General features: G+C 45.1%; 1 protein-coding gene across 2 annotated transcripts; it reads right to left on the bottom strand.

Annotated features, from left to right (window-relative positions):
* Positions 1–352: 352 nt before the first annotated feature.
* On the bottom strand, positions 353–25,282 carry LOC311145255 (BTB/POZ domain-containing protein 7-like; the record flags this gene model as incomplete). 2 transcript variants are annotated; one of them, XM_084181490.1, is made up of 10 exons in its annotated part: positions 353–2,735; positions 2,862–3,263; positions 3,451–3,629; positions 3,733–3,922; positions 4,062–4,205; positions 4,380–4,540; positions 4,859–4,934; positions 6,818–7,026; positions 22,861–23,997; positions 25,201–25,282. In XM_084181490.1, the coding sequence occupies 10 exons, from the start codon at positions 25,280–25,282 to the stop codon at positions 1,986–1,988; spliced, it is 3,330 nt and encodes a 1,109-aa protein (XP_084037616.1). In that variant the 3' UTR covers positions 353–1,985. The 2 variants fall into 2 exon arrangements, with proteins under 2 accessions (XP_084037616.1, XP_084037617.1); XM_084181491.1 differs by having other exon boundaries at positions 1,646–2,735; positions 2,856–3,263.
* Positions 25,283–26,104: the final 822 nt, after the last annotated feature.

Genomic DNA, 26,104 nt, shown 5'->3' with positions numbered 1-26,104 from the left:
CTGGAAACACTGGGCGGTTTAAAAAACAAATGGTATAAAACCTACAACTTAATGGTATTCCACACCAATAACAATATTAAAACATTTTCCTAAAATAAAACATTTTAAGAACAAAAATAAAAAATAAAGTTTGAGCCTAACCATCTTTCCGACTATCCTTTCTAGGTGAAATGTGGTGCTGAACAACCTCACAGTGTAGTCCACCACAGCTACTAAACAGCTGACTAATTCATTTATAGTACCACCACTAAGATATAATAAGGATTTCTGTTTGTACAGTATATTAAAATATTAAATGATTATTTATGATTCCTGCTCAGGATTTCTGAATGGTAGAAATGCACGTGACAGAGGCCATCAGATTGTATTTATTTAAGAATTATGCAGTTGTTCTGGAGCTCTTTAGTTCTAAATTCATTTGTTCCTATTTCCCCCCCCCCCATGTGAAATTGATCATTCCTACAGTGCAATGTTGCCTATGTTATGTATCATGGGTTTGTCCGTTTTTGTCAGAGGAGACAGGTGTGGCTGATCTTACAGGATCTGATGGGTGCACTTTGGTTTCTATAGCAACAGCCCCAGTAGCTCTCATACAGTATGCCATCACCTGACAACAGAGAGCAGGTCTTTGCAGGTCCAGGATTGGCCAAAAGGTGGCGTGACGGTGGTCACATAGGACATGGGAACAACACAAATGAACATCAGACTGAGGACATGTGAATGGATAGTGTGTTTAGAGAGTGAACAGAAGAGTCACACAACTAGGAGAGCCAGTGGTGGCATCACGCTTGTGATGGATCCCTTATGGTCACTTCAAAAAGTGGATTAAGGCTTCTAATTGTTTATGCCATTAAAAGAGCAAAGTGTTTTCAAGCATATTGACCACAGCATTATATGGTCGGTCTCTGGTTAATCATCTCAGAGCCTCGTGTTGATATGTAAATACAGACCTGATTAAAGATGGATAGTGAGTGTACAGTACTGAGATTGTTTATACAGTTACCTGGGAGTACGAAACGACACACATACAACCACACACACGTTCAGCTGAAATTAAACATCTGACTAGCGTGTTCATTGCACCCTTATCTTCCCAGTGTACCTCAGTCATGAACCTCTGCCCCCACCCTCCTGTCTCATTCCAAAAAACCCCAGGCTCATATTTTTGAGAACAACAGTGGTATCCAAAGAGAACAATGACAGCCTGCACAGACCTACTTCCAGCCTGAGTCTATTACTCATCAGCATTCCTGTGTAACGTGCAGCACCAGGAAGGAGAAATCAAATGTAACCAGTCAGGTGAGGTACGTACTGGAGGAATGCTACAGGAAGAGAGACGAAATACAAATGAGAGGAGCAAGAAAATAGACATGTTTTTATCATGAAGATAACGCTGATTGGAGCTATGTGCTGGTGTTCACTAGTTTACACTGAGATCCTATTTATATATCTCCCAGTTAAAGTATATGCTGAGGACTACAGTCCTTCTGTATATTACACATCCTCAGCACATCTGAACTACATTACATGGTTACGATCATAATATCTTTGTTATGATCTTCTTTATGATATGATCTTCGTTCCCGATTCCCACAACAAACCTGTGGTGCAACAAGGCTCAAGCGAAATAGACAAAACCCCTCCTAAACAGTACTGCTGGAGTTATATTGTAAAACTGCAGCATTGAGGTTGGCTTCAGCAAGCTTCAATTCAACAGTCTGACAGTCACTGCGGTTTCTCTAACTAACCTACAGTCCTGATGCTGCTTATCTGTAGCACTCAGAGGAGACGTGAGGTGAAGACAGCACTATGTCATGGAGGGAGGGCTGGAGGAGGTGGGGTACTTACACATACACACACAGTCTATACATAGAAACCATTAGCCACCCCTTCACACACACTCATTAGTGCTTTGCTGTCCATGACAGAGGGTTGTTTCCCTCACTTTCCCTTTTGACAACTCAACCCCAGGTCCTCCCCGAGGGTTATAGTGCAGACTTCTTGTAAGGGTAATCAGGGTTGTTGGGTGACCTGTGGTCTCTGTTAGCCTCCTCGCTAACACTGTTCCTATGAGGCTGCTGGGCCCCTGCACCTGGGGACTCGCCAGTAACCCCCATCTCCTTCGGGCCTTCCCTGTGGGCCGACGACCGCTCCTCATACCCATCTAGGTTTCCACTGGGGGAGCCACACAAGTGGCCAAGACCGTGAGTAAGGTCAGTCTCATTGTTTGATCGTCCTCTGGGGACGTGTCCTGCCTCGGCCTGGGGACCAGAGGAATTAGCCAGAGCTCCATCCTGCCGCTGGGGTGGCAGGCCTAGGACATCCAGGCGCAGGGGGTCCGAGCGTGCCTCGGCTGCCTGTCCCTGGGTGTCAGACACGTAAGATGGAGGGAGGCTGCTGGAGGAGCTGCGACTGTGGCTGTAGAGGTCTGGCCCTGCGTAGGGGGGCAGGGGGTGGCTGGAGGTTGCGGTGGTTGGTCGGCAGGAGAAGTCATACAGGTCAGGGAACTCTGCCTGGGCCTCCAGCTTAGGCTCTGGAGCGTGCCTCTTACAGGAGTGACCATGGCCGAGGCTGAGGCGAGTGGAGGGACAGGGTCCAGGGGGGAGGTGTGAGGCCATGGGGCCGTGAGGGTTGTGACCGTCCCTGTCCACCATATGGTGCTCCCTCAGGGTCATGACAGAGACGCCCAGAGCGATGTCAGGCATGAACTCCCTCATCACAGGCTCCATGCTCAGCTGGAGAGACAGACAGAAGCACACAAACACTGCTAGTTAGAGCTATACATGACCACAGCACAATACACTTCTACAGCTACAATGACCAAAAGCAACACAAACACAGCATGACATGTTGACCTTCACCTGTGGTTCTGCGAGCAGGGCTCGGCCCATGGCCTGGGGGTTGCTGCAGTCTGGAGGTGGAGGCCTAGGGGCGGAGGGGTAGTCTGGGCTGCCATGCTTGGCTGTAGTGTGGAGCTGGAGCAGGGTGTGGTTACAGGGGTAAGAGAAAGAGCGGGTGGGGGGTGGGATGGGCACACGGGGCCTCCAGGCCCCCTTCAGCTGGGCATGGCTGGGGGTGGCAGGGGGGTGGTACGGGGGTGGAGGGGGAGGCAGCGGGGGGTGAAACCCAGCCATGCCCTCCAGGTCTGAGAACATGCTGTCCATCGCTGGGCTGCTGTTGACCCGACAACGACCCGCCTGGCGCAGGGCCAGAACAGGACTCTCGTCTCCAAAACGCTCCTCTGGGAAGAACTTGTAAGGGTTCTGAGAATAAACAAACAAAACATTTAGTATCCCAAAAACCTTCTACTATAAACACACACAAGTCATTACATAGTACACTAAGTGAGATATACTTTTGTCTTTCAGGGCGAAGGTCTTTAGGACTGAGGTCTCCCTCTATCAAGTCTACAGCCTAGTCCTCCCTGTACCCAAGGGTGTTTCCCCTCACCTGCAGTAGCTCAGTGGCCCCGTCCGCCAGGCCGAACTCCCTCAGCACACGCAGCTGCAGCTCATAGCTGACGGTGGCCCCCTCGCCACAGTTGAGAGCATAGGCCCTCTGGACCTGGTCTGTGTGACTCAGCTCCTGCAGCCTCCGGATCATCTCCTTCACCACCGCCAGTCTGGGTACTGACAGCACAGACCGACACACAGAGGATTAGTGGACCATGTCAATGTTTCTAATATGTTATACAAAATGGCTTCCTTATTGGCACCAGTCTTCTCCTCTTACCTGGGATCTCATTGGCTACCACGGATGGGGCGGTGGTCTGCTTGCTGGCCATCTGCTGATGGTTGATCATGTGACAGCACTGTGGCACGGCGTTGTTGACCATGTAGAGGGTGTCGGGCACGTTGGACATGCGCACCAAACGCAGACGCACCAGATCTGTCTGCTCCACCATCATCTCATCCAGCACAGACTGAGGGGAGAAGGAGACGGGTTAGGAGTCTGTCATACCCTGGCCCAAACCCTCTCATAGAGATGAGATAGAAGAGAGATAAAATGCTCTCTGTTAACCGTGCTGATTGTCATTAAGCCCTAGATGTGGAGTGTCCTACCTTGGCCTCCTCCACGTAGGGAGAGAAGAGACGTGGTCGCACATAGATGCCAGCGTTCTTCTGCCGTAACCACGAGTTGGCCTTGCCCCCCTCAGTCGTGGGCAGCATGTCCGAGGGAGGGGTGCTGATCAGACCCCTCTTTGTCTGTGGATGGAAAGTGGGTCATTTAAAGAGAACACACCCAGAAGGACAGGTCAATCAACAACTAAGCCATTAATAGGGCATCCATGATAGATCGATAGATTGATTGCACAATATGTATTGGCAGCAGAAACTGTATTGAAACATCCATATGACGCATCATCCATGACTACTAACCGTGTCAGAGAGGACGTCGCTGTTGGCAGGGAGGATGTGCTCGGTGCGGATGAAGGGAAGCAGGGGTGACAGGATATCCTTTAGCTCCTCCACATCCAGGTCCTTCCTCTTCACCCCCCGCTTGTTCACGCTGTGGGCTGTTCCGCTCAGCACGTTGGGCTCTGGGAAAAGAACCCGCCCCCAAAACACACACAGTTAGTAGGGACTCTATATATAATTATATGGTTAGTAAGGCCAACACACACACTCGTTATTTTTTTATGATACAGTATTTTCAGTTGGGTTCAGAGTCACACAAAAACAAAATACTGCAATCTACGATCGAGGTGCTTCAGAGTCTCCCATTTTAAGGATAAAACTTGGCTTCTTTTATAGTCTTTTAGAGTGTATTTTGGAGGCGCTGGTACTGTAAGTGGGTGATTTTCCAAGAGCCATTAGAAGGCTTGCTCGGAGGGTAATTATAGAGTGTATCATCTTACCCCTGTCTGCCATCCTCTTAATAAGCTGCTGCTCGCCCCACTTCACAACGTACTTGAGAATGTCCTGCTCACTCGCCTGTGAGAGAGAAGAGGGCAGGGGAGGGGTGCGAGAGAAAAAAGATAGCGGGATGAGAGGGGGATGGTGATAGGGAAGGAAAGGAAAGGAAAGGTTAAACATTGCAGTGTGGAGCAACATCTGAAGAGGCGGTTCAGTGAGGAGACTTGAATATTTGGTTGATGGTGTGACATGGTGTAGTTGTAGCTGAGAGTTGTATTTGTCTGATTGGATTACAGCGTTTCACCTCAGCCGTCCTGTGTGACACCCAGGGAGCTTGGCACAACAGAGCAGACCAGAGCTCAGCTTCAATTAGAGGCCATGTTAGAAGGCAATGCCTCCAGGGAATGTTCTCACTGTCTGTGCTCCAGACCCTGTGTGTTTGGGTTTGTGTTTATGCATCTGTGTGCGTGTTGCCACTCTTCACTAAATAATTTTGTCAAACCAATCATGCCCTAGCTGCCTAGTCAGCCATTGTAATCAAAGCACTGACTACAGCGTCATTTGGACAGGATTAGGGATGGGCATTTGACATGTTTTGACTGTTCAAGTACTGGCATAGTACGAGTGGAAAAATATATGCCAACAGTGAGCAACAATACCTAATTTATCATAACCATTACAGATAACAAATCCTAATTGCTAAATTGCCCCAAACATACATACATTCAGTCAATAAAAAAACAAATGCCATTTAAGATTAATTTATTGAAACCGTAATATCAACTGGTTATATTATATTGTGGAACACAATCTTCAAAAAGGCAGTAACCTCAGCAGTAACCTCCGCATTGGCGCTTGCTTATAGAAGCCTATGGTGCAATGGCATAGCCTTGTTTTGTTAATTTAGCAGACAAGAGGCTCTTATTTCCAGAGCCCTATTCACAGTCAAGACACACCTATGTTATAGTAAAAAAACATGATGTAATATAACAGACTAAAATAGAACATAATATTTTTCCAGTGCGAAGTGATGCGCATCTCACGTCTGGAACAATTATTCTCAATGAGTGATAATTTGAAACAGGAATCAAGTTGAAAGACAATTATTTCAGGGTTACAAACCAAAATCGGTTTTCTTTTCGATATATATTCCGCCTGTTCTTTGGATTTTTCCAAATGAATTAACAATTCCACATTGAACACGGCATGTGGATGAATTATGGCTACGCCATCAGTTTGGTGAGTAGGCCTACGCTCAGTCTTTATCAAACTAATGTGTTTGCGTATTTTCAGTGTGGAACCTGTATGTTTAGGGGGCTTATAGCCTAGGCTAACCAATTCTAAATGGCACTAGCAGTTCACAAAGTAGCCTAAGCAGAAAATAGACAGGATGCAATTATTCCAAAACTGCAGCTCATTGTTGAAACACATTTTCCCAACTTCAATTTGTGATAAAGCTGACGTCATTTGGCAAGGAATGTGGCTTGTGTATCCCATCAGTTAAATATGTTTTTATAGGCATTTATTTATTCAGGCCTAACGGGAGCTTGTGTGTTGAGGGAGCGTTCAGAACGCAATTGAGTGAGAGAGAAACAGAGGGGAAAGGGAATTTAGGGAGAAGAACTGTGTGATGCTTGGCTTGGTTTCTTTTTTGTTGTACCCCGCAAATGCACATGTACAAATGGAACACTAGAGTCAAAGCAAATTAACGTCGTCTTCAGGACAATATGTAATTTTCTTTTGGGACAACATTTCACTTGCCCATTGGGCAGACACAAAGCACATTCCACCAAATAGTTTTACAGTATTTGAAAAGGAAAAGTGATCTCTGCTTAAAAATCAGGTTTTGTACGTCCGTTCGAGTACTCGATTACTCATGCCCATCCCTAGACAGGATATGATCTTTGGACTCTGTGGAGATACATCCAGTCCAATCACACAGACAGCGGCGTGGGTCTCACCTGTAGGTAGTCTGACTGGATAGCTGTGAGCAGGTGCTCCTTGCTGAGCTCGTAGAGTACGTCAGAGGTCATGACCTGGCTGAACTCCTCACACAGGAAGTGCAGGGCCTGGCGGTGGACCCACTTAGAGCCATAGGGCTGAGAGCTCCACTTCAGGATGGGGACCAGGCAGTCCAGGGACAGGCTCTCCACCACAATGTCCTCACAGCCTGGGTGAGGAGACAGGAACACAGACCACAGGGGTCATATACAGTTGAAGTCGGATGTTTACATACACTTAGGTTGGAGTCATTAAAACTTGTTTTTCAACCACGCCACAAATGTCTTGTTAACAAACTATAGTTTTGGCAAGTCGGTTAGGACATCTACTTTGTGCATGACACAAGTCATTTTTCCAACAATTGTTTACGGACAGATTATTTCACTTATAATTCACTGTATCACAATTCTAGAAGGGTCAGAAGTTTACATACACTAAGTTGACTGTGCCTTTAAACAGCTTGGAAAATTCCAGAAAATGATGTCATGGCATTAGAAGCTTCTGATAGGCTAATTGACATCATTTGAGTCAATTGGAGGTGTACCTGTGGATGTATTTCAAGACCTACCTTCAAACTCAGTGCCTCTTTGCTTGACATCATGGGAAAATCAAAAGAAATCAGCCAAGACCTCAGAAAACAAATTGTAGACCTCCACAAGTCTGGTTCATCCTTGGGAGCAATTTCCAAACACCTGAAGGTACCACGTTAATCTGTACAAACAATAGTACGCAAGTATAAACACCATGGGACCCCGCAGCCGTCATACCGCTCAGGAAGGAGACGCGTTTTGTCTCCTTCCTGAGTGCAAATCAATCCCAGAACAACAGCAAAGGACCTTGTGAAGATGCTGGAGGAAACAGGTACAAAAGTATCTATATCCACAGTAAAACAAGTCCTATATCGACATAACCTGAAAGGCCGCTCAGCAAGGAAGAAACCACTGCTCCAAAACCGCCATAATAATAATATAATATATAATAATAATAAATAATAATATGCCATTTAGCAGACGCTTTTATCCAAAGCGACTTACAGTCATGCGTGCATACATTTTTTTTTTTGTGTATGGGTGGTCCCGGGGATCGAACCCACTACCTTGGCGTTACAAGCGCCGTGCTCTACCAGCTGAGCTACAGAGGACCACATGGGGACAACTGCACATGGGGACAAAGATCGTACTTTTTGGATAAATGTCCTCTGGTCTGATGAAACCAAAATATAACTGTTTGGCCATAATGACCATCGTTATGTTTGGAGGAAAAAGGGGGTGCCTAGCAAGCTGAAGAACACCATCCCAACCGTGAAGCACGGGGGTGGCAGCATCATGCTGTGGGGGTGCTTTGCTGCAGGAGAGACTGGTGCACTTCACAAAATAGATGGCATCATCTATTTTGTGGAAGGAAAAGTATGTGGATATATTGAAGCAACATCTCAAGACATCAGTCAGGAAGTTAAAGCTTGGTCGCAAATGGGTCTTCCAAATGGACAATGACCCCAAGCATACTTCCAAAGTTGTGGCAAAATGGTTTAAGGACAACAAAGTCAAGGTATTGGCCATCACAAAGCCCTGACCTCAATCCTATAGAAAATGTATGGGCAGAACTGAAAAAGCGTGTGCGAGCAAGGAGGCCTACAAACCTGAATCAGTTACACCAGCTCTGTCAGGAGGAATGGGCCAAAATTCACCCAACCTATTGTGGGAAGCTTGTGGAAGGCTACCTGAAACATTCGACCCAAGTTAAACAATTTAAAGGCAATGCTACCAAATACTAATTGAGTGTATGCAAACTTCTGACCCACTGGGAATGTGATGAAAGAAATAAAAGCTGAAATAAATCATTCTCTCTACTATTATTCTGACATCTCACATTCTTAAAATAAAGTGGTGATCCTAACTGACCTAAGACAGGGAATTTTTACTAGGATTAAATGTCAGGAATTGTGAAAAACTGAGTTTAAATGTATTTGGCTAAGGTGTATGTAAACTTCCGACTTCAACTGTACCTCTAACACTCATATCACCGAGTGAACAGCCCCTTTAATAGCCTGGTGGTCCAGTCAGTTCGTGCTTCAGCCAACTCCTCTCTGTGTCATGCTAAATATGTATTGCTTGAGTTGGCTACAGCACAGTATGGGCCCAGGCTACATTTTTTATATCTATTGTATGGGAAGTCATACTCTGTCAGAACAGTAGTAAGAGTATTAATGGGGGATTTAATTGAACCATAAATATCCCGCCACACAGTCACACAGCGGTCACTTCTGGAGCCATTCTGAAGCCTACAGTAGTTTCCCTCCTATTCATCACTACAGGGAGCATTCCTCCTTTCCCCCTGCCCCCTGCACCCCAACCCCCCTCCATGCGTTTCCTAAATCAGAGCACATACCAGAACAGCAGGCAGTGGTTTAACACTGTTACCCACCCCCCACAGAAATGCCTTTGATACCTTCACGTGTTCCAGTCGCTCTACCTCCCATTCACCACACTGAGTAAACACAGCAGCCAGAGAGAAGTATGCTGCACACACACACATCATACACGGACACACAGAAACACATGCACACACTCTCATATGCATACGCGAGAACACACACGCATTAATCAAAAACTCATTAAAAAGGTTGCAGAGGGTTTATTAATTATTACTTGATATACTGTAGGCATTCGAACACATCTTGGGTGAAATGGAATTTCAGAAATGGCTATAGTGGCAGTCCTAGCAATAGCAATTGAGATAGAAATAAAATAAAACATCAAACAATCAAATAATATCAACTTGGATAGGAAACTAGTGCATGTCCACAAGGGTACATCAATAATTTGGCTTCACTTTTTGACAGTCAACTCAGGGGAAAATGAGAGCAGACAGTATGATGCCAGTGATAGAGCCACACAGTGTGCCTCGGAGGCAGACAGAGATACTGGCCTGCTTTGAAGTGGCCCCTGCCCAGCCCTGCCCTGGCCCCCTGCTGCTGGCTCTGTATTGGGCTTGTGAAAAAGAGCGGAGCAGGCTGCCTTGCCCTGGGCTTAGCTGGGTTATGAGCTCCAGTACCAGCGCTCCTCTGGGACTCTTATCTGAGGGCTGCGTGAGATCTGCTGCACTGCCTTTCCCTTTGAAACTGTACTCTGGGAAATTGGACACTGACGCTCAGGGAGATGACGCCTGCCCTCCTCTTTAAAATGTTTATTTCCCTTCAACCGACACACACACACACACACAGTTAAAGCTACATTTTCCTACATTTTTGGTCCCTTCCTTAACTTTTATTTGCTAGGCAAAGAGATGCAAAGCAGACCTCCACAGTGTTAAACGCAGGATGGAAATCCTGTGTCATTAAGAGGACAGATGAAGTTGAAACGTGGACACAGACATTTTGCCTTTTTATCTGCCATAAACAGCCTGGAAGAGGGAATGGATTCCACACTTCCTTCTCTTCCCTTCCTTCCCGTATCTCTTCTCTCCTTATTCTGCTCATTCTATCCTCACTTCTCGCACTCTCTGAGCAGGGGTAGACACGTAGACAGACACACACGCACACAGACAAGTTCCTTTGAAAGGTAAAGCTTCCCCAGTGGGGACCAGCAGCACATGAAAGCAGACAGCTCTGTTCTCTATTAGCCCATTAGAATTCACAGCACCATTCAGCCTTTTAAAGCTCTGCACTCTTATTATGAGCCAGAGATTAGACTCAGCATTATATGTAATACTAAAGCCATTTTTCCCCTTCCTCTTTCCCCTCCTCTCTCTCTGGCACTATGCATTCACTGCAGCCTAGCAGACTGACTAGAATATCAACACAATGAGCATTATGGCAACTGCATCTGTGAGATGGCAATAACTGAGGATGTGTGCATCTTTTCTTGCTGTTTTTTTTAGCTCCGTGTTTATGAAACAATGTTTCCAAACCCACTTAAGACATCAGCAGCACTCAGGACCTGTAAACACTGTGCTGGACTTGAATCATGTCTGATTACTCAAGTAACTAGAGCTTTATTTTTAGCTGAGGTCTCAAACAAAACAAAAAGGAAGGAGGAGAGACTAAAGAAGAATGATGGGCTCTGCTCCGACCGCCTGAGGTCTAAGGCCAACTTCCAAGCAAACCGATAAGCTGAAGTTCTGCCAAGGAGCAACTGGAAATCCCCCTCTGCTTGGAACCATTAGGGTTCACTCACGTCATAGGTCAAGCTCTGCCTGTAACCAAAGATATGATTTGATTTGACAGCAATATCACAGACCAAGACTTATCCTTAAAACGCAACAGGAGAAAGTTGAACGTCTGACAGATTCTCCTAATGGAAGGTGCTATGACAGAACTAAGGCTGTTAGTCAAACAGGACCTAGCAACAGCCTCTTAAATGCAATGGCAAGTTAAGATTTCAATTCTGATCCCATTCACTACCACTCTAAACACTTTCACATCAGCAAGCAACTCTGAAGACTGACCGACTAACGTTATTTGTTTCCCCCCTAAGGTGTGCGGAGGTGTGGTCATTCATGGTATTAATCAATCAATGACTAAAACTTACTGCATATGAATTATGATTGTAATGGGCTGTATGTCTCCACAGATGAGTCATTACTCTCCCTCTCTCTGTGTGTATGTGTGTGTGTGTGTGTGTGTGTGTGTGTGTGTGTGTGTGTGTGTGTGTAGAAAGAGAGAAGACGTAGAGAGAAAATCTGCATTGGTATACTGATCCACTCATTATCATCCCTCTCACTGTGATTGAAAGATTAATACGGCTTTTAATATCGGTCAGAGTAAGTGAGAGTGAGTAAAAGAGTGAGTGAGTGAGTGATCTCCTCTGGCTAGGGAGCTAATAAGGTTGATAACTGCCGATGGAGAGAGAGGCTCTCAGATTGAATCCTACCACCAGTGAGAGTACCCTGGCCTGGCCTCAGCTCAACCAGATGGAGGGGGAGCAGTTGAGGCACATGGAGGAGGAGAAGGAAGGGACTGCCAGACCCTGACATCAGCCTGCCACGTGTCTCCGGAGATAGCACGATGAGCATGACAGCTACCCAGGTCTCTGACAGGAGGCGGAGGTCACTCAAGGTTGTCACATAGAAATGAAATCATGGGCCTTCCCAGTTCATTTGACACATGGGTGAGCAAGCGTTTTGGCGGCCAACAGCGTGTGTGCGTGTCAGTGGAGGCTCCTCACAGGATGATGGGGAGGACCATCCTACTCAGTGAATTTCAGAAAGATACAAATTGTGAAACACAAAAAAATATCATTTTTAGATACAACTATACTAAATATATTCACGTCACCAAATATTAAAAAGGTCTATAGTTGCCTCAACAGCACTCCGTAGGGTAGAACCATGCTGTAGCCAGGGGACAGCTTTTTCCGTCATCCTCCTTGTGGTACATTGACTTCAATACAAAACCAAGGAGGCTCATGGTTCTCAACCCCTTCCATAGACTTACACAGTAATTATGATGACTTCCGGAGGACGTCCTTCAGAGCTCTTGCAGCATGAACTGACGTGCCCACCCAATCAAAGGATCATGAATTTAGTACTGAAAGCATAAGCTACAGCTAGCTAGCACTGCAGTGAATATAATGTGGTGAGTAATTGACTCAAAGACAAAGAACGGCAACAGTTGAGAGAGAGCTATAATTAGTTGTATTTTTTTCCAATTTCAATTACTTAGCTAGCTAATGCAGCTAACTTAGCCTACTCAACAACCTGACTCAGAGAGGAATGTTATTTATGTTAGCTAGCTGGCTAAGGCTATCCAACGCTCCAACTCTTCCAAGTCAAGGTAAACTTTCGGTTTTATTAATTTATTGCCACCAGGGCTCACCGGTGTAACTGCTAAACTGATTGCTGTACACTGTACTGCGTGATTGTACACATGGATTGTATTGTGGGTTTACTAATGCGTTAGTTTTAGTAGCTATGTTGACTATGATGTTAGCTAATACGGTGACAACAATGTAGACTGTGTGTAGCGGTTATGGTATGAAGGTTTGGCTTGTAGAGGTTTGTTCGCCTGGTCACAGACAGCTGTTGTGTTGTGCACTGAAGTCCACAAGAGAAGGGAAAATGTGAGAGGAGGAGAGCGCGTAGATGCGGGAAGGAACTATACAACAAGCAAAGTGATGATGCTGTTTTTATGTGGCTGCTGAAAGTGAACTGTGTGTGCGGGTGATCAGGGGTGTATTCATTCTGCCGATTCTGTTGCAATACGTTTCTTAAACAAAAGCAAACGGAACAAAATGGGAATGGACCTACCTGAATTTGTCCAATAGAAACTCTAATTTAGTTTTGCAACTGTTTGGAATCATTATTACACCCTAGATCAGCTAGATGCAGGCAAGAGTGTGCAAGGCGGTATTGAATGTGTCACTGTCTGTCACCTTGATTATTCCAATTTGTCTCTCGACCTGTGCACCTAAGTTATAAACTTTCATTTGTAGGCTAGGTTGTAGCAACCTCATGATGGGTTTAGGGCAAATTTGAGTATCATGTAGTAGCCTAAACCTAACATTGAGCTGGGTGAATGGAATATGAATGACAGTCATCCAATATGCTGCAATAGAAATATGGCCATGATCATAAAAATTTAATAAAAATGTCCTGCCTAATCTTAAAACGGCACCGACCGCCAGGTGCGTATATGTGTGAGCGTGCATGCGTGTTAAAAAGGTTAGGGGTGTCATTGAGAGGAGGTTAACTAACAGAGGAAAGAGAAAAGAGAGAGAAAGAAAAGAAGATGGAGAGATGGAAATGTAATTAACTTAATAAGAGAGGGCTATCGTACAGACAAAATGAGAGGTCCTTGATACACAAGATACACCACAACCATCCCACACATGGGGTTTCATGGGAACTGATGAGATTGTTGCTTCTCTGTGGTCAAGAGAGAAGAGAGGGGATTAAAATACCCTAGAGTAGGGGCTTGGAGTAGGGGGAGGGGGGGTTTGAGGGGATGACAGTTTGCCTGGTGCTAAGCTGCCTTGGTGACCCTGAGAGGCATGATGTAGGGAGTAGTTATGGGGGGGGAATCAATACTGTCACTTATCAGGATATTATTTGACAATATCGCAATATTAGTTTTGCGTAAGTCAGCTGTACCTGCACCAAAACTCCAGTATTTTTCCTTCATAGCTTGTAAATAGTATTTTTCCTTCATCTTCTTTGAAAATAGTGAGCCGATTTGTTTTCAGCACTTTTATTTCCATGACTGATCAAAATGAGTTATTTTCTGATGGCTCTCTCTTGTCCCTCTGCAGCAATATGTTTGGAACATCGAATCGCAATATCGAATCTCAATACATATACACAGAGTGTACGAAACATTAGGAACACCTAATATTGAGTTGCACCCCCTTTAGCCCTCAAAACAGCCTCAATTCGTCAGGGACAAGGTGTCAAAAGCGTTCCACAGGGATGCTGGCCCATGTTGACACCAATGCCTCCACAGTTGTCAAGTTGGCTGGATGTCCTTTGGGTGGGGGACCATCCTTGATACACACGGGGAACTGTTGAGCATGGAAAACCCAGCAGTGTTGCAGTTCTTGACACACTCAAACCGGTGCGCCTGGCATCTACTACCATACCCCGTTCAAAGGCAGTTAAATCTTTTGTCTTGGCACACATACACAATCCATGTCTCAATTGTCTCAAGGCTTAAAAATCCTTCTTTATCCCGTCTCCTCCCCTTCATCTACTCTGAAGTGAATTGAACAGGTGACATCAATAAAGGATCATAGCGTTCACCTGGATTCACCTGGTCAGTCTGTCATGGAAAGAGCAGGTGTTCCTAATGTTTTGTACACTCAGTGTAGCATCGTGAGACTTGCAATACACATTGTATCGGCATCTAAGTACCATGAAATCGTATCGTGAGGTCCCTGGCAATTCCCAGCCCTAGTAGGGGGTGTGAGGAAGATCTGGCCAGCTGTGTGTGTGTGTGTGTGAGAGCAGGCAAACATGGAGTTTTTTGTGCCCTATGCTCTTTTATCTGTTTTACATGATTTACATGAAAAGCTTAAAAATAATAATTGTTATTGTTAATAACGTGTTTTTATTGTATGACAGATAGAGGTTGTAATCTTCCCACTGTCTCGACGGCCCAGTAGTACATCGTTTCCGGTCTGTGATGCTGCTAGTGACAAGAGGCACTAATGTCTGTGTCTGTATGTATATGATGGAGTGGGCGGGCAACAGCCATGATCAGTGTCTTCTTTACTACCGAATATGTAATACAGTCAAAATCCCACTGATCTCCAGCAGAGATGGAATGTAGCTGTTGAAGACAGATGGGCAAATGGACAGAATTCTTTGACACATTAACCACAGGCCTCTCTCATATACACTACCGTTCAAAAGTTTGGGGTCACTTAGAAATGTCCTTGTTTTCGAAAGAAAAGCAATTTTTTTGTCCATTAAAATAACATCAAATTGATCAGAAATACAGTGGACATTGTTAATGTTGTAAATGGCTATTGTAGCTGGAAACAGCTGATTTTTAATGGAATATCTACATAGGCGTACAGAGGCCTATTATCAGCAACCATCAGTCCCGTGTTCCAATGGCACGTTGTGTTTGCTAATCCAAGTTTATCATTTTAAAAAGGCTAATTGATAATTAGAAAACCATTTTTAATTATGTTAGCACAGCTGAAAACTGTTGTGCTGATTAAAGAAGCAATAAAACTGGCCTTCTTGAGACTAGTTGAGTATCTGGGGCGTCAGCAATTGTGGGTTCGATTACAGAATCAAAATGGATTGAAACAAATAACTTTCTTCTGAAACTTGTCAGTCTATTCTTGTTCTGAGAAATGAAGGCTATTCCATGCGAGAAATTGCCAAGAAACGGAAGATCTCATACAACTCTGTGTACTACTCCATTCACAGAACAGCGCAAACTGGCTCTAACCAGAATATAAAGAGGAGTGGGAGGCCCTGGTGCACAACTGAGCAAGTGGACAAATACATTAGAATGTCTAGTTTGAGAAACAGACGCCTCACAGGTCCTCAACCGGCAGCTTCATTAAATAGTACCCGCAAAACACCAGTCTCAATGTCAACAGTGAAGAGGCGACTCCGGGATGCTGACCTTCTAGGCAATTCTTGCAAAGAAAAAGCCATATCTCAGACTGGCCAATAAAAAGAAAAGATTAAGATGGGCAAAAGAACACAGACACTGGACAGAGGAAGATTGGAAAAAAGTGTTATGGACTGCTGCAAATGGAGGATTCTTTGACGAGAGCAAAGTTTGAAGGACACAATTATTATTTATATTCAAAATCATTATTTCTAACCTTGTCAATGACTACATTTCCTATGCATTTTTGCTATATTTCCTATTCAAACTGATTTCATGTATGTTTTCATGGAAAACAAGGACATTTCTAAGTGACCCCAAACTTTTGAACGGTAGTATATATATACAGTTGAAGTCGGATGTTTACATACACTTAGGTTGGAGTCATTAAAACTTGTTTTTCAACCACTCCACACATTTCTTGTTAACAAACTATAGTTTTGGCAAGTCGGTTAGGACATCTACTTTGTGCTACACAAGTCATTTTTCCAACAGTTGTTTACAGACAGATTATTTCACTTATAATTCACTGTATCACAATTCCAGTGGGTCAGAAGTTTACATACACTAAGTTGACTGTGCCTTTAAACAGCTTGGAAAATTCAAGAAAATGATGTCATGGCTTTAGAAGCTTCTGATAGGCTAATTGACATCATTTGAGTCAATTGGAGGTGTACCTGTGGATGTATTTCAAGGCCTACCTTCAAACTCAGTGCCTCTTTGCTTGACATCATGGGAAAATCAAAAGAAATCAGCCAAGACCTCAGAAAACAAATTGTAGACCTCCACAAGTCTGGTTCATCCTTGGGAGCAATTTCGAAACGCCTGAAGGTACCATGTTCATCTGTACAAACAATAGTACGCAAGTATAAACACCATGGGACCACGCAGCCGTCATACCGCTCAGGAAGGAGACGCGTTCTGTCTCCTAGAGATTAACGTACTTTGGTGCGAAAAGTGCAAATCAATCCCAGAACAACAGCAAAGGACCTTGTGAAGATGCTGGAGGAAACAGGTACAAAAGTCTCTATATCCACAGTAAAACGAGTCCTATATCGACATAACCTGAAAGGACGCTCAGCAAGGAAGAAGCCACTGCTCCAAAACTGCCATAAAAAAGCCACACTACGGTTTGCAACTGCACATGGGGACAAAGATCGTACTTTTTGGAGAAATGTCCTCTGGTCTGATGAAACAAAAATAGAACTGTTTGGCCATAATGACCATCGTTATGTTTGGAGGAAAAAGGGGAACGCTTGCAAGCCGAAGAACACCATCCCAACCGTGAAGCACGGGGGTGGCAGCATCATGCTGTGGGGGTGCTTTGCTGCAGGAGGGACTGGTGCACTTCACAAAATAGATGGCATCATGAGGAAGGGAAATGATGTGGATATATTGAAGCAACATCTCAAGGCATCAGTCAGGAAGTTAAAGCTTGGTCGCAAATGGGTCTTCCAAATGGACAATGACCCCAAGCATACTTCCAAAGTTGTGGCAAAATGGCTTAAGGACATCAAAGTCAAGGTACTGGAGTGGCCATCACAAAACCCTGACCTCAATCATATAGAATATTTGTGGGCAGAACTGAAAAAGCGTGTGCGAGCAAGGAGGCCTACAAACCTGACTCAGTTACACCAGCTCTGTCAGGAGGAATGGGCCAAAATTCACCCAACTTATTGTGGGAAGCTTTTGGAAGTCTACCCAAAACGTTTGACCCAAGTTAAACAATTTAAAGGCAATGCTACCAAATACTAATTGAGTGTATGTACATTTCTGACCCGCTGGGAATGTGATGAAAGAATTCTTAAAATAAAGTGGTAATCCTAACTGACCTAAAACAGGGCATTTTTACTAGGATTAAATGTCAGGAATTGTGAAAAACTGAGTTTAAATGTATTTGGCTAAGGTGTATGTAAACTTCCGACTTCAACTATAATATATATATCGATAATTCAAGGATTATTTTAACAGAGGGGCAAGTTTCTCAAGTAACTCAACCTGTCACTCAGCTGTCAGAGAATGGTTTGAGGGGTCTCTGTTAGCAGCACACCTCACATCATGACCGCTGCCTAGCGGAGGTGGGAAACAACATGCCTCCCATGTGTGACTTAGTACATTTATATTAAATTGAACCTGTGGTCCTCTGTAGCTCAATTGGTAGAGCATGGCGCTTGTAACGCCAGGGTAGTGGGTTCGATCCCCGGGACTACCCATACGTAAAAATGTATGCGCACATGACTAAGTCGCTTTGGTTAAAAGCGTCTGCTAAATGGCATATTATTCGATTATATTATTATGAAGAGAGCAATGCCCCCCTCAGGTTTAAAATCCCATTGCTCATTGGAATGGGAGGTGATGGTAATAAACTGACAACTCTCCGCTCTCGGCTCCATCTGACCTTCTAGGGAGCTCTGGGAGCCAACTCCAGTACTCAGAGTGACAGCAGCCAGAGAGAGGGAGAGCGATGGAGAGCGAGGGAGAGAGGGCTGCTATCTTGTGATAAATAAAGGAGTGATAGAGCCCTGACAGGAGCGCTCGCTGGCTCTGCTCTGTCACTGGAGACTTCTACAACCCCCTGCCTGGAGCGGGCGGGAGGACAGAGGAACAGTCCTGAACCTCCCATGCTTTTTCCATTTACACTGGCCTAGCGTCTGCAGCTGACAAAAACACAATTTGCACTAAAACAAGCGATCAATATGAGATGGGGACATATGGAGAATATAGGCCTAGGGATTCTGTATATAGAGATGTAACCTCCTGGTTACTTTTAGCTCTTTCTTGCATGGACTAATTTAGTTACATTGTTGCATTGGGGACATATTTTGGAAATGGACCCATTGCTAGGCAACAGTCTGAGGCGTGAGAGAGGGAGAAGGTTAACCCCACGAACTCCGTGAGCTTTCAAGACGGCTAGTTACAGTGCCTTCAGAAAGTATTCACACCCCTTGACCTTTTCCACATTTTGTTGTGCTAACAGGGTGGGATTAAAATGGAATGAATTACAGTTCCTAAGGAAATCAGTCAGTCAATTGAAATAAATTCATTAGGCCCTAATCTATGGATTTCACATGCATCTGTTGGTCAGATACTCTACATTACATTTTACATTTTAGTCATTTAGCAGACGCTCTTATCCAGAGCGACTTACAGTTAGTGAGTGCATACATTTTCTATACTGGCCCCCTGTGGGAATCGAACCCACAACCCTGGCATTGCAAGCGCCATGCTCTACCAACTGAGCTACATGACCAAAAGTATGTGGACACCTGCTCATCGAACATCTCATTCCATGGGCATTAATATGGAGTTGGTCCCCCTTTTCTGCTATAACAGCCTCCACTCTTCTGGGAAGGCTTTCCACTAGATGTTGGAACATTGCTGCGGGGACTTGCTTCCATTCAGCTACAAGAGCATTAATGTGGTCGGGCACTGATGTTGGGCGATTAGGCCTGGCTCGCAGTCGGTGTTCCAATTCATCCCAAAGGTGTTCGATGGGGTTGAGGTCAGGGCTCTGTCCAGGCCAGTCAAGTTCTTCCACACCGAACTTGACTTACCATTTCTGTATGGACCTCGCTTTGTGCATGGGGGCATTGTCATGCTGAAACAGGAAAGGGCCTTCCCCAAACTGTTGCCACAAAGTCGGAAGCACATAATCGTCTAGAATGTCACTGTATGCAGTAGCGTTAAGATTACCCTTCAATGGAACTAAGGGGCCTAGCCCAAACCATGAAAAACAGCCCCAGACCATTATTCCTTCTCCAACAAACATTACAGTTGGCACTATGCATTCGGACAGGTAGCGTTTTCCTGGCATCCGCCAAACCCAGATTTGTCCATTGGACTGCCAGATGGTGAAGCGTGATTCATTACTCCAGAGAATACGTTTCCACTGCTCCAGAGTCCAATGGCGACGAGTGATACACCACTCCAGCAGACGCTTGGCAATGCACATCTTAGGCTTGTGTGCGGCTGCTCGGCCATGGAAATCCATTTCATGAAGCTCCCGACGAACAGTTATTGTGCTGACATTGCTTCCAGAAGCAGTTTGGAACTCAGTAGTGAGTGTTGCAACCGAGGACAGACAATTTTTATGCGCTACGCACTTCAGCACTCGGCGGTCCCGTTCTGTGAGCTTGTGTGGCCTACCACTTCGCGGCTGAGCCGTTGTTCCTAGACGTTTCCACTTCACAATAACAGCACTTACAGTTGACCGTGGCATCTCTAGCAGGGCAGAAATTTAGCGAACTGACTTGTTGGAAAGGTGACATCCTATGACGGTGCCGCGTTGAAAGTCACTGAGCTCTTCAGTACGGGCCATTCTACTGCCAATGTTTGTCTATGGATATTGCATGGCTGTATGCTCGCTTTTATACACCTGTCAGTAACTGGTGTGGCTGAAATAGCCAAATCCACTAATTTGAAGGGGTGTCCACATACACTACATTGCCAAAAGTATCTTGATTACATAAGTATTCAACCCCATGAGTCAATACATGTTAGAATCACTTTTGACAGCGATTACAGCAGTGGGTCTTTCTGGGTACGTCTCTAAGAGCTTTGCACACCTGGATTGTACAATATTTGCACATCATTATCAAGTTCATTGTTGATCATTGCTAGACAGCCATTTTCAGATTTTGCCATAGATTTTTAAGCCGATTGTAGTCAAAACTGTAACTAGGCAACTCAGGAACATTCAATGTCATCTTGGTAAGCAACTCCTGTGTTTATTTGGCCTTGTGTTTTAGGTTATTGTCCTGCTGAAAGGTGAATTTTACTCCCAGTTTCTATTGGAAAGCAGACAACCAGGTTTTCCTCTAGGATTTTTCCTGTGCTTAGCAATTCCATGTATTTTTATCCCCCCAAAAACCTAGTTCTCCCTAGTTAATTTCTTTGCCACAATTTTTGCAGTTTTACTTTAGTGCCTTATTGCAAACAGGATGCATGTTTTGGAATATGTTTATTCTGTACAGGCTTCCTTCTGTTGTTGATCCATCCTCAGTTTTCCCCTCCATCACAGCATTAAACTCTGTTTTAAAGTCACCATTGACCTCATGGTGAAATCCCTAAGCAGTTTCCTTCCTCTCTGGCAACTGAGTTAGGAAGGACGCCTGTATCTTTGTAGTGACTGGGTGTATTGATACACCATCTAAAGTGTAATTAATAACTTCACCATGCTCAAAGGGATATCCAATGTCTGCTTTTTATTTTTTACCAATCTAACAATAGGTGCCCTTCTTTGTGGTTGAATCTATGTTTGAAATTCACTGCTCAACTGAGGGACTTTACAGATAATTGTATGAGTGGGGTACAGAGATGAGGTAGACATAAATAAAATTATGTTAAACACTATTATTGCACACAGAGTGAATCCATGCAAATTATTGTGACTTAAGCACATTTTTACTCCTGAACTTATTTAGGCTTGCCATAACAAAGGGGTTGAATACTTATTGACTCAACACATTTCAGCTTTTCATTTTCTATTAATATGTTTTTAAAAATGGGGGTAGGCCAGTGTGTAGGCCAGTGACACAAAATCTAAATTTAATTCATTTTAAATTCAGGCTGTAACACAACAAAATACTTTCTGAAGGCACTGTAATGGTTTTATTGTTTTGAAAGTTAGTTGAACTCGGTCTGAGTAACCCCAGTAATGAACGGTTAGCCCTGCATCCCCGACCACGTGAGGACGGCGTAAGATATATAGATATATATATATATATTATTATTTTTTATTCAGGTTCTACTGGCATCGGAAGACCTCTGTTTTTGCTCTCCTCCCGCTCGGAGGCTCGACCGTTGGAGATGATGTGAGAGACTGAGCTCTGAGTGACAGGCCCATTGGACTGTTTGCACTGGTGCGCTTCTCATCAGTCACGCACAGGTGACCTGGATTCCGGACCGTGAGTTTCATTGGATTGGGGACTAATTACTTTGCTATTTCTTTTATTGGTTTGAAGGGGATCCCCATTGTATAAAATGAGCGCTTTTCGGTATTAAACCCTGGTACCAGGTCCTTCCTAAATAAGTGTATATCTGTGACTTATTTGAGTATTGAAATGTGTTAAATAATAATTGTTGGGTTACATATGATTCCAGTTTGAGCTTTCTATTGAGACTGATTTTATTGCGATTACACTGACATGTCTTCATAACTCATAACTTCATTTCTTGTTTGGTGTGTAGTTCTATATACTGTGTGGGCATATCTCCTAGTGGGTCAACTATATATTCTTTAGGGATATATTACTTACTAGGTGGAGGCACTGCGCTACTTTATGGTTAGGCCCACACATACATATACATTTTCACATGCTGCCTACTTACAGACCAAATAGTTTCATATTGCCACACACCTAGATACTAGGTCCAAACTGATAGGAACTCAGGTCCCTCAGAAGAGAGGGACAGAGATTATAGGGATAGAAAGATACATTGAGATAGCTTTTGCAGTTGTGCCAATGCTCAGTCTACATTAAAGCCTTGATGTTGGCTCACACTCCTGCCCTGCTAACCTATGATAGATTTCAGTATGCAGAGATGCAGTTATATGAGGATATCCATCCCCAGTCAGACCTATACTGTCACAAAGCTAAGGGCAATACCACAGGGACACCAACGCCATTAAAATAACACTCTTTGCATGAAAGATTGACTTTCAAATTCATGATGCATCCCATTTATCCACCTTGGCAGACCTGATTTAAATTATTTAAACCATTGAAGCATATTCTCACTAGCTGATACAGGCAGTCTCCCAGACTACCATTCATCTACACACACTGAACAGATTATAAAGGTATCTGGGATGACCTCGACATGTACCCCCAGGCTGAATGTGAACACCAGCTCTCTATTGAGAACCATTCATTCATATCTACTCTGAGCTGGAGTGTGACTGTGGACAGGACAGGGATGGTTGGTACTATAGCTTACCTTGTGCCAGCATGCTGAACTCAAGGAAGAGCGCGATGTGGTAGAGCTCCATGGCCTCCTCAGTGCGGGTGCTGGCTCCTCCCCTGCCCCCTGCCACCAGGACCTGCACCTCCCCCAGGCTACCGGCCGAGGGGCTCCCCCTCAGCACCAGCCCGAGCTCCACCACATCCGTGTACATGCAGTGAAGGATGACCCGCACATACTTCCGCGGGATGATGGACTCGTCCAGCACGATGCGTGTGGGTGTCTGCAGCGTGCGCTCCGTCATCTCCTCCCCCGTGCGGATGCGCCGCTGCAGAAGGTTCCGGAAAAAGGGTGAGCGGGCCGAGAGCACGGCCTTATGGGCCCTCAGGTCCTCGTCTGGGGAACCCAGCCCCCGGCAGCCCCCTGTGGCAACACCCCCTCCAGCCCCCCCACTGCTGTAGGCCTCCACCAGCTCCGCGTCGGAAGAGAAGCTGAGTAGGGCGTCGTAGTAACACATGTAGTCAAATAGCCCTCTCATGTCTGCCTCCAGGGAGTTGGGCGTGCCAAACTCCTTGCTCAGTTGCACCAGCACGTCCACGTTCTGCAGCCTGGAGTCCTCCACCCCACCCACCCCAAACTCCCCTGTGTACAGGTAGTGCAGTAGTGCAGAGAACATGGGCACATCGATGCCCACCGTCTCAATGTCCATAAGGACCTCAGCGCCGTACCCTGGAGAGGAGGACAGTAGGGTCTTGAAGAAGGGGCAGCGGGAAGCCAGCACGGCGCGGTGGGCGGGGAAACAGGAGTCCTGGAAGATGAGGTCCACGTCGGTGCAGTACTTGTGCTGGTAAAGGGCAGCCAGGTCACGCTGTAGGCTGGGTGCCTTGGCCCGCGCTAAGCTGGCATGAAAGCTCAGCTCTTTGAGGGAGGCTGTGCCCTCATACTCCTCCACGAGGGCGTTGGCATCACGCACATCCCACCCCGACAGGAGCTCCTTCATCTGGCGGGCATGGTCTGCAGAACGGCTGGACTTACGGCGCTTGATGAACCTCCTCTTGAGAGTGGCCAGACCCAGGCTCTTCTTCTTCCTGTCATGGGGCTTGTCGTGACCCTGCTCCAGGCTGTACAGCTTGGACTCCCAGCCATAGCCCTGCTGGGAGTATGACGACGTCCCTGCAACACACACATAACATAACATAACACAGAGGTCAGCTGGTTCAAATGTCGTGGTTATTTCTGAACAGGGAAATAAGTTATGCTAGGATTTTATTCATATGATACATGTATCTTGTTTTTCCACAGCTGTTTTCTAAATGCAGTCAATTCCTCTGGCTTGATAGCATTTAGAGTTTTCCATTTCTAGTCTGAAAGCATGACCCTAGGAAACCCAATCTGTCTTTTCTCCTAGCCCAGTCATGTGACCTGTTAAGACTGTCCAGACACACCACTCTGCTCTAGGTCCCCCACAGCGTGCTTGGCTCTCCCATGATCTAGGGCCTCATGTCTCTCATTTCACAGATAATTCAACTCTCTGTTAAGAAAGGAACAGGCCATCATTATCTGACTTTGATTAAGGTTTGGTTGGAATTAGACGGCAACAGGAAGTTAAACATGGACTAAAACGTTTTGTATTGTGTCAGTTTGGGGGGGTAGGAAAGTCCCCCTTCCCCTGTAGTCTTCTGCAATGCACTTGACCACCCATACACTAATGAACTACCCCGAATATCAGTGATGTTTGGCTGGAGAGAGGGGACTCGCATCAGAGGCAGCACTGCCAAATAGAAAAGTCTCTCTCTGCCCTTCCTTCCCTGAGCATCCATCACTGTGACCCACATAATAGTAATTCTAATATTGTGACTCATCCTCCGTCTACGCCTGCACAGCCAAGCTTACAACCAACAAACGTTAGAACTGTGAAGACATCCTGATATTTTTTGCAATCTACAGGGCTTTCAACCCAATCAAATCTCCCTGAGCTGGGACTACAGACAAGAAACGTGTATAAAAGCCTGGGGGTTTTCGTTAAGCAGACAAAAACTACTCTCTAAATAAATTAATAAGCAGCCACTCATAAATGGTGACTTTCATTTCATAAGTCAAGACTGACAGAACTCTTCTTGTAAAAATGAGAACCTAAATCAGTTGCTGATTGAAATGTTACACTGGAACTGAAAAGAAACTCCAACCAACCACCCTCCACAATGACTTGCACATTCCTGTATCATGCATCACATTTTAAGCATATAATTTATCTATGTTCATATCCTTGCCATGAAGGTCTGTTGAGGTCACTGATGATCTACACATGTCCCAGTGAGGACTTTCAAGATACATACACTAGAGTATTATGGTGAAGTAAGAACATTGAGAACTTACCTATGAAGGTCTGCTGTATCTGTGTGTTTCCCCCTATACGAGGGGAGCATGAGTGCGAGTAGCTGGATGCATTGGCACCCATCGTCGCTCCTCTTCACTTGCTGTTCGGGGATCTCCCCTCTTGCATGGTAATTCTGCCCAGGCGAAGCACTTCATTCCTCAGCCTTCGGCTCCCTTTCTCAGGGCCGGGTCCTCTGGAGCCTCCTTTGACACCCAAGCCCAGTCTGCCATGCCTGAAAAGGGGAGATAGAGCAGGGGGGGTTAGCCATGGAGTGATTTGATTGTTTTTGAGTAACTCTGTTACTGAGTAAAGTGCCATGGGGATTAAGGCCTGATGAGACTGTTTATACAATTCAAAACAGACCAGTCTTAATGCATAACCATACATCCTGGCCAATTTCAGACTGATCTCAATTTCCAGATAGAGGATGGACAGAGTTAGTTTTTGCCCCTAAAATACCAGAAATTCCTTTTGAAAATCAAATCATTCATTTCCTCTTGTATAACACTACACATATTTGCTATACATGCAGAGGCTATATGAAGAATAAAAACATGAAAATGTTGATATCATTTTCTAAACCATTCAAAGGTGCTTATGCTTAGCACCACTTGAGACTGGTGCACTTTCTCTGCCTGCCCCTCAGGAAATGTTGATTGGCAGGCAATAATAAATGCAATACAGATATATGGCGATCTTTGTAGGGAACCAGACCCCAGCCCTGTCCAGCCTACCTCTTTTAAACCAAAAGCCCCATACAAACCCCAGCTCAACCCATCTCTGCAGGCCCAGCCCTAGCTCCAGTTTGCCCCTGCACCCAACCTCACTCTCTGTTAGCTCCTCCATTGACCCAACCTGACCCTCTGGGAGGCTGGCGGGAAGTTCCAATGCAATGGGAGATCT

Source organism: Coregonus lavaretus (assembly GCF_964263955.1).
Source record: "Coregonus lavaretus genome assembly, chromosome: 18".
NCBI lineage: Eukaryota > Metazoa > Chordata > Actinopteri > Salmoniformes > Salmonidae > Coregonus > Coregonus lavaretus.
This window is presented reverse-complemented; position numbering and strand designations above follow the sequence as displayed.